Genomic DNA, 12,039 nt, shown 5'->3' with positions numbered 1-12,039 from the left:
GTCTCGACAAGCATGCCGACAAAGGACCTGTGGAGAAGAACTATGAGCTGGGCTACCCTTTGTCTTGGATATGATTGTCTATATAATGGCTTTCGGGCCCCTCGCTTTTAATCCCCATCATCAGGAGCATTCCAGCTCAAAGCAGCCCAACGCCTGTATTCCACCTACTTACTATACGGGCTACGAATCATTCGCTGAGTACCTTTCTATTCACTTGCAGGATAGACACTAACACCTTCTATCTAGGAACATTTACATAGCACGCTATCATATCTATCTATATATCACAGGTGGGTGGCCTCCTACTGGATGATTATTACTAACATATAACATAGCAGATTAGGGCACCGTGACATTCGGCGACGACGACGACGAGTATCGATACATCCATCATTTATTACCTGTCTACGGCTAAGTCCTTTGATAACCCTTTCTTCCGCCCCTTTGCCTCCCTTACTAACGATATCTAGAGATTACCGCACCATATATCGTCCCAAGCCTTTCGAGTATATCGTACTACATATCAAATTTCCATCCGGTAGGTCATTCCAAACATACAGAGACACACTAACAGATTGAATTAGGTCCCTTGAGAAAATACTCCCCAAATAGAGATTCAGATACCGATAACAAAATGACTAAGTCCTTTATTACCCTTCTTGGAAATGCGAATCCAGTACTAACGAAGCATAGGTCCGCCAATCTTCCCTACTTGGACATTATCACATACTTCTCCTACCAAGCAGCTAAGTCATTCTCTGCCTTCGTGTCACTAATCGGAATTTTATAGATGCATCTCGATAATAGGTCACAATATCAGCGATCAGCCGTATAGTGAGCTAGATTTACCATTTACCGTTTCCCTCCCCTGTGATTTGGATTCCATACTAACGCATCTATATAGGACTTGATTCTTGTGCAATAGAGTGCTTATATGAAATAGCTAGGTCATTCCCTTGAACCCCCATTATGACTAATTTGGATTTTACAGGTAGTCATATGTCAATATGTCAATAGACCATCAGGACTAGCTTGATTAATTGAACGGTTGATATCGCAGTTATTTACGGATTCCTTTCTAAGACTAGCTATGTTATACTTATCAAACAGCTAAGTTATTCCTTTTATAACCCCCTGTGACTAACTTGTGTCATATAACTAGACATCCAGAATGCTTCCTATGGCCAGCTCATTATCATGCAAGCTGACTGATTATGTTACTTTCTCTGTATACTTGTACTAATTCAACCATAGTGATTGTTTGTTGACCAATTATTATGGATTATCTCAACCGGGTTCAAGCCTAGTTACAGCTAAGTCCTTCTCTTCACCCTCAGTACTGACATGGAATTTAGAAACCACACCTCGATGGATAATAAGTGAAAAAGAGCACTGCCTAATAGATATACGACTAAGTACCCATACAAACCCTTCCTTCCTCTGAATTGAGACCCAGTACTAATCGAGTTGACAATATAGACATTCTCTTAACGAACGGGCTTAAAACCGCCACAACTAGACTAATGACAATATTGATTCACAATGAAATTGCAGTATTTGAGAAATATTTCAGGCAGAATGTTTATTGTGTGGATAGTATGTCGATTTAGTCTTTTGATTAGGATCGTACCTATATAGGTCAATATATAAACACATGCACATAGGCAGTTAGGTTTCAGATGTCATGCATAGAATTCCGATGCCTACATTTTCCTGTATAGCCTGATCTACAATAGTTAACTGTGTTATATAACTAGAGATAGCTTTCTAAAATACTTTAAATGCTGGTGCCTTCAATTGGCGTACGAATCAGCGGGGATCGGCCTTCTATTTTTAGGCGCCGATCACTAAGTCCCGTGGCGCAGACTTCACTCTGCGGGACTGGATATAACTCCTCCACATAACCTCAGTAGTCTGTTGCTGAATTTTACACACTCCAGATGACAAGATGATTGATGAAAATTTACCCAGTACGTTTGTAAGGATCAAGGAAGCCTCGTCTCTTAGCACAAGCTACGTCATCCCCTGGCTTCAAGATTCTCATACTGACCGCAGGACAGCATTCTTTCTCAAGAGCAACCCAAAACAGCCTCAGATCAGCACCATATACCATAGCCAACATGGAAACGACCCCGAACCTGCTTACTCCTTACGCGCGCTTGACCCCGCCTCCCCAACATCACAAAACCGCTACGGAGTCGCGTTGTACGACCCTTACGTGACAGACGTTGTCTACGGCGAGGTAGCCGTGGCTCCAGATTGGACACAACCGAGTATGTCGGCAGAGGCAATACGAGCAAATGGTGGCACTGTACCACCCCCAGAACCCATCCTCCCTACCGAGTTCAGCATCCAGCTCTACAACCCCGACCAAGAAATCACAGTGAAATATCATACCAAAACGTGGAACAAACCAGCCCGGTGGGAATTTGAGATGCCGCAAAACACATTTCGGGTTCCGTCAGCTTCAGCGCTAGACCAGACTCAGATCGATCCCTCTATTGCAGACGTGACTCCGAAGTTGAGGTTCAGTTGGCGCAAGGATGGAAAGCTATCAAAGGATTTGACATGTCTGTTGCATGGCAAAACTTCAACAATTCCAGACACGCGCACAAAGAGCCGCGAGCCAGATATTACCGTTGCTCTGTTTCAAGGACTGAAAGAGCTTACTCTTTATGAGCCCAATCTCTACCGACTCGAGATGGAAGATGCCAAGGGGTTGGAGGTTGTCCTGCTCTTGGCAGCCGTTGCGATTCGAGATATTTTCTTTGGGCCTGCCAAGGAGGCCTTTCACATTACCCCCGGTGGACCGAACCAAGCTCGCAAGCCAGTAGCAGGGTCAGCTGCAATCGCAGCGCCAACCACGCCAACTAGTGATCCCAGGCTCGATCGGAAGAACCCACAGGCACGACGACCTCTTAGCGTGGCAATGAGTGGAAAGCCATCACCGCCTCGTCTTAGTATCCCAAACTCCTCATCCCCGGCCCCACAAGAGAGGAGGCGACAGGACGAACTCGCAAGACAGGAAGAGGAGCGACGAAGCCAGGAGGTTCTCGCGGCAGAACAAAAAGCACGACGTCAGCGGGAGTCAGAAGTCGAGAAGGAGACAAAACGCCTGCAGAAGTTATACGGGAAAGAAGAAGAGCAAGCACGAAAACAACGACATACTCCAGCTCCATCTTCTCGGCCCTACCCACCACCCCGACATACCGGACCCCCTCAACCTTACTCCCACCAATACTCCCAATCCTCAGTCCAGCTATCTCAACCTATGGGTCGTCCATCCCATCATCCCCGCCAACAATATCCACACGGCGCACCGGTCCCAAATGGCCCATACCTCCATGCACCGGGGCGCATGGATCCCCGAGCTCAATCCTCCACCCATATCATTCAGTCCCGACCACAACAACTACGCCCGCAACCCCGACCACAGTCTACCGTTGAGTTCCACCCTACGAGCAGCGGTGCTCTCCCCGCGGCATCGAGACCGACACCTCAAGTCCAGCCGAAAAAGAGCGGTTTCTTTGGCTTCCGGCGCAATAAGGAGGAAAATACAGCTACCAAGCTTGAAAAAAGCGGAGTTCTATGTTTTGATCATCTATACCCTGGCGCTTTCGTCTATTCCCACATCATACTTCGCATTTCGTGGTTATATTTTGTCCGCATTATCATATCATTATACCTAGCTACCTAGGTGGTTACATAGCCATTACTTTTTCATTACAGTGCACTTAGATGACATCTAACTACTGTTCTACAAATTCAAGAAATAGTAAATTGGTGACAGCTGCCTTGTAATGTATTAGGTAGGGATTAGTTAGCACATTCTTTTATCGAAGCTTCGCGGTATGGTCTAGGAGGCCTAAGATACTACGCCCGCCGGAGGGAATTCCTATCTGATCTGATTGATAGTACGCTATTGAGGTACTAGGTAACTAGTGATTGCTACTAATAGGTACCTGCTATATCCTAAGATAGTAAGATAGTAAGAAATTGAGAGTTAAAAGTTGAGAGTTAGGAGTATAAAGAGCCCTATTTTAAAAAAATTAATATTGTATGCTCCTGTAATAGTGTCCAAGGCTTGCATCTGCTGGTACAAGTTCTCTCCCTCTTGAACGAGGTCATCCACTGCCTCTCTCAGATCCCGAGCCTTTACCTCAAGGTCCTCGTTCACTGCAGCGGTCAGGTCTGCGGTCTCGAGGCTTGCGACCTGGTGCTGAAGATCATTAGCCCTACGCCGACTCTGCTGCAGGTCGATCCCCACGAGCACCGACGTCCGACTAGGGTTTAACCCAAACTTCCAAATACGCGCCGAGGACGGCAGCGTTGAGAGGGAGGCACCGGCAGCTTTAGCGAGAATTCAAAAGCTCACAGAGCTTCGCGAAAAGCAACAGAAAGCATGGCGAACAGCAACCGAAACGCAAGTGTTTCACTACAACAAGCGCCATAAAGAAATGACGTTTAAGAAGAACGACCTAGTGGCCCTATCAACAAAAAACCTACGATTGAAAGAAGGCACTACAAAGAAGCTGTCACCTCGATGGATCGGACCTTTCAGAATCCTTGAATGTGTCGGAAAGCAGGCGTATCGCCTCCTACTCCCCAGCCAATACGCAGCGATCCACAACGTCTTTCCCATCTCCCTACTTCAGCCATGGCACCAACGAGAGGGCGAATCAGAACAATTGCCTTTGCCAGAACTAGCGGATGATGACGAATGGGAGGTCGAAGAGATCAAGGATCACCATCGATTTGAAGACGAACTACACTACCTAGTGAAGTGGTACGGCTGGCCATCAGAATACAATCAATGGGTGTCCGAAAATGCAATGGCGAATGCGCCGAAAATCATATTGAAATACCGAAAGACCCTAAGAAAGAAAACAACACATGTACGCCCCCAGGAACTGGCCCACGGTGTCAGTAACCTCAGAGTGTCCGAAGCAACTCCTCGAAGTTCTCGTGCAACACCCGGTTTTCCCCCTCCAGGGTCTCGACCCGCTGGTATAACGTCTCCCCATCTGCAGCGAGGTCCTTCGCAGCGTCGTCGAGATCCCGGACAATTTTCTGAAGGTCATCCCTCTCCTCCTTGAGGTCACCGAAGTCGACCCGCAGCCGGGTGTACCTCTCCGATAGCTCATTGCGGGCGACTCTGCTGCAGGTCGATCCCCGTGAGCACCGACGTCCGAACGAGCTCCGTGAGGTTCTCGTGCAACACCCGGTTTTCCTCCTCCAGGATGTCGATCCGCTGATATAACGTCTCCCCGTCTGCAGCGAGGTCCTTCGCAGCGTCGTCGAGATCCCGGACAATTACCTGAAGGTCATCCCTCTCCTCCTTGAGGTCACCGAAGTCGACCCGCAGCCGGGTGTACCTCTCCGATAGCTCATTGCGGGCCTCCCGCTGGCTGCGGATCTCCTCGATGGCCTCGTTCAACTCCTCCTCCTTGGCTTGAAGCTGACCAAGCATATGAGCATTGGCCGCTTGAAGCTCACCGACCGTCTTAGGATTGGCGGCCTGCAGCTCGCCCAGCTGCGCTTCCTGGGCGCCGAGTTCTTTCTTCAGGCGGCTTTCCTCCTTTGCCGCTCTCTCGGCCGCCTCACGCTGCTGGGTTCGCGCAGTCTCTGCCTATGCCTTGACTGTCTGTTGTGGGAAATGCAAAAAGGTTGGTATTCCCCATGGGCTAGCTAGTGGCAATATATAAAGGTTAGGGCTTCTGCGTTCCGGGGGGCATTTGGAATGACATTGGTGGAGCAAAGTGCGCTTGCATCGTGTTGTATACCGTGATTCCGTTGGCAGTTCTTATTTCATTGGGCCTCTTGGGCGAAGTGGAAGCGTTTGCATCCTTCGCCTGCGATCTGTCCATGGCCACTTCGTTGGCGTCTGAGTGCACTCTGAGACGTTGGTTTCCTCATATCGCCCAAGCTGGTGTAGGTGAAAGGGGTGCGTAGAAGGAAACTTGATTGGGGATGAAGAAGAAACAAATTGAAGGCAAGGGACGATGTGGGTAAGGATGAGTTTCTTAATGTGAGAGATGGAATGAGGCGGAAGTGACAGATGGAAGGGGTCGGAAGTGAGAGATGGAAGGAGTCGGAAGTGAGAGATAACTAAAGTAGGTGTTTTTGCGGTATGTTTGCTATGGATGCGTCTGGTTTCTGGGTCTGCTTCAGAAACTTTACAGCTTCCTCATGCTTAAGGTCAGCAAACAGCATCGTGCTTGTCACCGCATCCTTCACTTGCTGCTGGGCCAGCTCGTGAGTGATGGCGGGGTTCGCATTCATCTGCTGTTGGAGGCAGGCGTTCTGGTTGCTGAGCGCGGTGGCGGCGCCGTGGAGAGACCGAATCTGATCGTCCGTACGGCCCAGGTAGTCATTGCTGTAAAGTTTGAATCAACGAATAGTCCAGAGGTAATCACCGTTGAGGTCCGGCTCAAATAGCGATGTAAGATGAAGTGAGGGAAAGGTCAAAGCAAGCTCCAACATTCCCTTTTCCAGTCCCCATTCCTCCGCATCCTGGCCCATGTCTAACTCGTCCATCTGAGGACGGAGAGTCTGGAGCTCGATCCCATTAGCTCTAGACTCGTGGGATCGAGCCCTAGACTCTCCATCTCCCTCGTCACCCTCCCGTCCCCGCTCCGCCGCCGGCGACGCCTTTTTGAAACTTTTCTGATAGATTCTCCGAGGCCAAGAGTTCCACTGACGATGCCGCAAATGGCAACAACCCAGGATACTGAATTGGGAACTGGTGGTACCATTTTGTTTTTGTTTGAAAGAAAAGGAAAAGAAAAGGAAGAAAAGGAGGGAAAGAGGGAAGTGTCAACATAGGTTTGTAAGGAAAGTGCAACCTGCTCCCTGCTTTTCATGCCTTCCTTACCCCTAGGCCAGCTGGTCCTTAGGGTGAAGAGGTTTCTTTTCGGGAGGCATAGGCATCATGATGTTGACGGAGGGGGATGGAGAGTCTGAGTAGGTAGTGCCCCGGACACCTAATATACTTTTCCTGTGTGGCGTCTGGTGCGAACAAACCTGCCTTCCATGTATTGTTGACTGGGAAAGCACTTATGCCGTCCCTGCATGGAGCGCCTGCCGGTCCCTGTGTACCGGCGTTCGCGGCCGCTATGATGGCTGCGATTTGTTGTAACTGCTCGTCTGGGAATCCCGACCCCGCTGCCGAGGGTCTCCAAGCTTTCAGTGCTAGGCCATCAGCGGGTCGTCGGTCGTAGTGGTAGTAGAGCGGGCCCGTGGCATCAAGCTCAGGGAGGATGTGGATGAATGAGGGGGGAGTTGGAGAAGGGAAAGGTGGAAGGGGTTGGATGGGTCTTTATATACAACCATCGGATAGATGGATACGTATAGTATAGGATTTACTATATATATATACGGACCCTTAAAGATGTCTGAATACCTAGATTATAAGGTTAATAAAATTAATGCCTTCTGAAATGGGTATAGGGACTTCCAAAGTGAATTGGATCTGAATTGGACCTGAATTGAATCTGAACTGAATCTGAATTGAATCTAAAGTGAATCTAAAGTGAATCTAAAGTGAATTAAATCTAAATTAATCTAAAATGAATCTGAATTGAATCCGAAGAAAATTGGCAGATCTCTTGGCCGCTTGTTTAGGGGTGGGTGAATCTTTATAGGGTATGTAGACTATTGTAGATGAAAGGGACACCTTACAGACCATCTACTAGAAGATACAAGGCAATTTGGCTACACAGGTGTCAGAAAAGAGGACTACATGGTGCACGTCCAAGTGCATGATACAATATGAGATTGATAGATTGTTGAAGAAGTTAAGTTACAGAAGTTTAAGAAGGAGACTATGAAAGTGGATGATCATCCATGTATCTTGAAGCCATTGATCATAATGAAAAACACTACTTGGGATAATTACGACAGTTCCGACTCCAGCCCTTACTCGGCCATTCACGCTTCCCCAGGTTGCGGTTCAATGTAATCTCCAGTGGTCCCTCATCACTCACATCCCAACTCAACCATTGACAGGGGTCCAAATCCATGAATGAGGTGAAAGCATCCTTGCACTCGCAGAAAAATCGTTTAACCCACATTCCAGGATTTTCACGCACACATATATCACGTGTGTTCCAGAAGTTTTCTAGCTGCGAAGGGGTCGACTTTGTGAAATCGAAGAGCATCCGAGTGCGTATGCGTAAGCTCTGATCATGACAGCCGAACGAGAACGAGACGTTGATTTGAACCTATGCGATAGGATTGCGGTTGAAGGTATATGTGTGTAGTAACATGTCGTATTTGCAGTTGTGATTGGTCAAGTGCTGAACTTCACCTTTAGAGTCGAGGGGCTGACCATGGAATATTGAGATTAATCGTAGCTTGTGGTGTATATTGAGATTGTAGCAAGGACACATATTAACTTTACCAGCGTGCGGCAAATAGCACTTCCGGCTACCAAGCGTGTTGTAGCCATAAGAGCACACCTTATGGTCCAACTTCCAGAAAGGCTGCCAAACTGAGCGCGGATGGAGCATCTAGCATTGATTGCAAAATTTCCAACGGGGGTTTTGGAGTCGGCGAAGTAGGTGTATTCTGTGCTATGGGATGATTTTGACGCCCATAAACATCAGCTGAGGTGTCATAGGTATAGTAGTAGTCCCTCCAGATTTCTCAAGAAGGAAGAGGTAAAAGGCAAGCATGAATTTACAAGTTAGCGCAAAGCAAATTGCGTCTGAAACCAGAAGGGTCCTAAACACGAAGTATGCTATTTTGAGAGGCATCTTCTTAGGCCATAGGCGTTCCGGTGGAAAGATTCTTGGGGAATACTTCATTTTCAATATCTTCAGAGATGTAAGACCTTCAGAGATGTAAGACCTTGAGAGATGGAAGGGACGATAATTTCATAACTTCCTAACTGATGATTTAACTAATGATTCAACCCAATCCTGACGTCTGATCTTCGTCATCAACCAGATTTTGGACTTAGGCGGAGGGCTATTCCAAGGTCATATATTGGCATCTCTTCGCTGGAGATGTACAAATCAAAGTAAGAAGGATATGTAGGAAAGGATCTGCCATGGTTGAAAGACAGCCCCAAAGGTGTTGAGTAACTATAACCGAAAGCAATTCCTCCTTCACTCCGAGTATTCGAGTATCCGAGTATCCAGCAACATTCACCGATGATCAATGCACATATAATCAAAGGGTGACAGCACACGCACTCAGGATGCCGGCTTCCTTAGCCAAAGCAGCAATAACATGAGCAGGAACTCCTCTGTCAATGCCGAGGATCATCAGGGCTTCCTTCAATGGTTGACCCTTTGCAACTGGTTCTGGAGAGCCTTCGCCGACAGGAAGACACTTCTCTGAGATTTCATTAATAGCCAACTTGTTTGACACAGGAGCAACAGCCATGAAATTGATGTTGACACCCTCTTGACCAAGAATATTACCCACAACACCAATCTTCCCCGGTGAATCGTAGTTCTCACAAATCAACAAGGTCCCCTCTGGTTCAAAAGAGGCTTCAAATCGACCCAGGCGAGTGATCAGTGGCTGATCACCAGAGCAGGTGCCAGAAATAACTCGCTGGGGTTGATTTGGAATTGATCCAATAGAATTGTCGCCGGAAGCTGGGGCCCGGGATGAAGCCCGAGAGGGTGGACGTGCGACAAGAGTGACTAGCGACGAATAGGACGAGTGGTCGGACGGGTCGCGGGAGTGTTGCTCTGAGACAAAGATGCCACGTTCGTGAGCCACCAGCTCTGCGTTGACAATATTAATGTTGAGTTCCCCCGTGCTGCTAATGGGAGCAAGAAGTCCCTTGATCAAAGCGGCGAAGAGCGGCTTCGTGTTATTGATGATAGCCAACTCGCCCTGGTAGATCAGATCAAAGGTGTTTCTGCCCATTGCTCCGCCAGGAGAAGCTGCATAGTGCTGAGTATACAGACTGCCCAGCTTTTCAACTAGGCGTACAAATGGCTGTAACTTCTTGTATTCTTCGGGTAGAATGAGAGGAGCATTTACAGCGCTCCGCGGCAATGATCCCTGCAAGATTTCAAGCACCTGTTCGCACACATCGACTGACACGTTCTCTTGTGCCTCTACTGTGGAGGCACCAAGGTGCGGTGTAACGACTGCTCGTGGGTGGGCAATTAGTCGTGCTGCAGATGAATCAGGAGCAGGAGGCTCTGAAGTAAACACATCAATGGCAGCACCGGCAAGATGGCCTGACTCCAGTGCCGCGAGGAGTGCATCCTCATCAAATGTTCCTCCCCGTGCTACATTCAACACCCGGGCACCTGGCTTCAGCTGTGCCAGTTCGGCTTCCGCGATCATTCCCCGGGTTGAGGCAATGAGAGGTGTATGAATCGTTAGGAAGTCAGCGGATGCAAGCAGCTCCGGGAGCGAGGATACGAGGGTGACCGAAGCCGACGCCGCAACTGCCGGGGATGCGTATGGATCGAGGGCATTCACATTCATGCCCAAACCCTTGGCCAATCGTGCTACTATTAATCCCACTAGTATAGTTAGCGCATGGTCGAATCATGTTGGCAAACAAGTCAATTGGGGGAATAGCTTACCTTTTCCCAGACCAATAATTGATAATGTCTTCCCCTTGACTTCCACACCGACAAATTTACTTCGTTCCCATTTCCCATCTTTGAGACTAGCACAGCTCTCGGGAATTTTCCGCGCCATGGACATCATCAATGCTATTGTATGCTCAGCTGCTGCGCCGATATTCCCCGAAGGTGAGTTCACGACCACAATTCCAAGTTTCGTAGCTTCCGCGACATCTATACACCAGTCAATAACACACACACAGCGTACAACAAGATTCAAACATACCAACGTTGTCAACTCCAACACCAGCACGTGCTACAACCTTTAGGTTCTTTGCAGCTCGAAGCACGGAGGCAGTGACCTTGGTCTCTGAGCGAACGAGAAGTGCATCATAATCGGGGATTATCTGGAGTAACTCATCGGCACCGAGACCTTTTCGCTCATGGACATCCAGCGAGCTGCGCAGAAGAGCCAGTCCATCTGACGACAACTTTTCTGGCACAAGGACCTTGGGACGGGAAGTTGTTAAAAGAGGCATGATTTCAATTGATTCAATTGTTACAATTGAGGGGGAAGATGAAGACATGTCCAGTTTTTAAGCCACTGTATTACTCCCCGCGGCAGGCGCGCCCTCAGAGTTCTCCCCCTTCGACCAATCATCCTCTATACGACCTTGGGAAATATGTGCATGTACAACTGGAACAGAACGCGGGGTACAACCACCATGATTGGAGAGAAGCCTTTCTACAAGGTACCCCCAGGACCCCCCCCAGGAGTCAGGACTAGAGACTGTCGATCCGAGTAGGCCAAGTCAACCGGGAACCCCATTAGACTTCATGTGCCTTTTATTATTGGGAGACTACTGGCAGGTGAAGGGTCACTGACAATGAATCTAGAGTACAATGTTTTATACTCTTAAGTATACCGACACATAACTCTCTCATTGGTTCATATTGGCAGTAATTTAGATCCACTCTCACTTCACAAGTACCATGTTGAATTGAATTAGTAGATCCCCCGCTAGTTTAAGGGTAGGTGAATCTTTATAGAGTAGACTGTTGTAGGTAATAACGTATTTCACATGCGAGTGGTCCACACAAGCGAGTGGTTCACGCCAGAACACATAGTAAAAACGATCACTAATGTATTTAGTTGATTTCTTTACTTTTTTAGTATCATACATCAATTTTAGATGAATCAAGACTTTGGGTTTCCTATGGTTTCAAAAATACAAATAAATCCTGCAAATATATATCTTAATCACTACATAACTATGTGTAGACCACTCGCTTGTGTGGACCACTCGTATGTGAAATACGTCTAGTTAGGTATCGGAATTTAGTTATAAGTAGGGGCAGAATGTTGGGAACATTTCAACTAGATCTTTAATTCATTAATTCATCTCATTCAAATCTTATAAATAACTCTCTTCTATCCTTTTAACTATGAGATCTGAAACGGGTTGTTCCCCGCCAATTTGGACATTTTGCTTGGCAC

At 47.7% G+C, this 12,039-nt stretch overlaps 3 protein-coding genes across 3 annotated transcripts; 1 reads left to right on the top strand and 2 right to left on the bottom strand.

Annotated features, from left to right (window-relative positions):
- Positions 1–1,948: 1,948 nt before the first annotated feature.
- On the top strand, positions 1,949–3,697 carry N7516_003670 (uncharacterized protein; the record flags this gene model as incomplete). Its single annotated transcript, XM_057216390.1, has 1 exon — positions 1,949–3,697. One exon carries the CDS (start codon positions 1,949–1,951, stop codon positions 3,695–3,697), a length of 1,749 nt encoding a protein of 582 aa, XP_057078273.1.
- A 1,443-nt stretch (positions 3,698–5,140) lies between these two features.
- N7516_003669 (uncharacterized protein) lies at positions 5,141–6,537 on the bottom strand (the record flags this gene model as incomplete). The annotated part of the gene is made up of 3 exons (XM_057216389.1): positions 5,141–5,629; positions 6,181–6,376; positions 6,482–6,537. The coding sequence occupies 3 exons, from the start codon at positions 6,535–6,537 to the stop codon at positions 5,141–5,143; spliced, it is 741 nt and encodes a 246-aa protein (XP_057078272.1).
- Positions 6,538–9,174: 2,637 nt separating this feature from the next.
- Positions 9,175–11,080, bottom strand: N7516_003668 (uncharacterized protein; the record flags this gene model as incomplete). Its single annotated transcript, XM_057216388.1, has 3 exons — positions 9,175–10,496; positions 10,560–10,775; positions 10,828–11,080. 3 exons carry the CDS (start codon positions 11,078–11,080, stop codon positions 9,175–9,177), a joined length of 1,791 nt encoding a protein of 596 aa, XP_057078271.1.
- Between the last annotated feature and the right edge of the window lie 959 nt (positions 11,081–12,039).

The sequence above is a fragment of the Penicillium verrucosum genome (genome assembly GCF_028828655.1).
Source record: "Penicillium verrucosum strain IBT 35672 chromosome Unknown utg000001l_segment0_segment0, whole genome shotgun sequence".
Lineage (NCBI taxonomy): Eukaryota > Fungi > Ascomycota > Eurotiomycetes > Eurotiales > Aspergillaceae > Penicillium > Penicillium verrucosum.
This window is presented reverse-complemented; position numbering and strand designations above follow the sequence as displayed.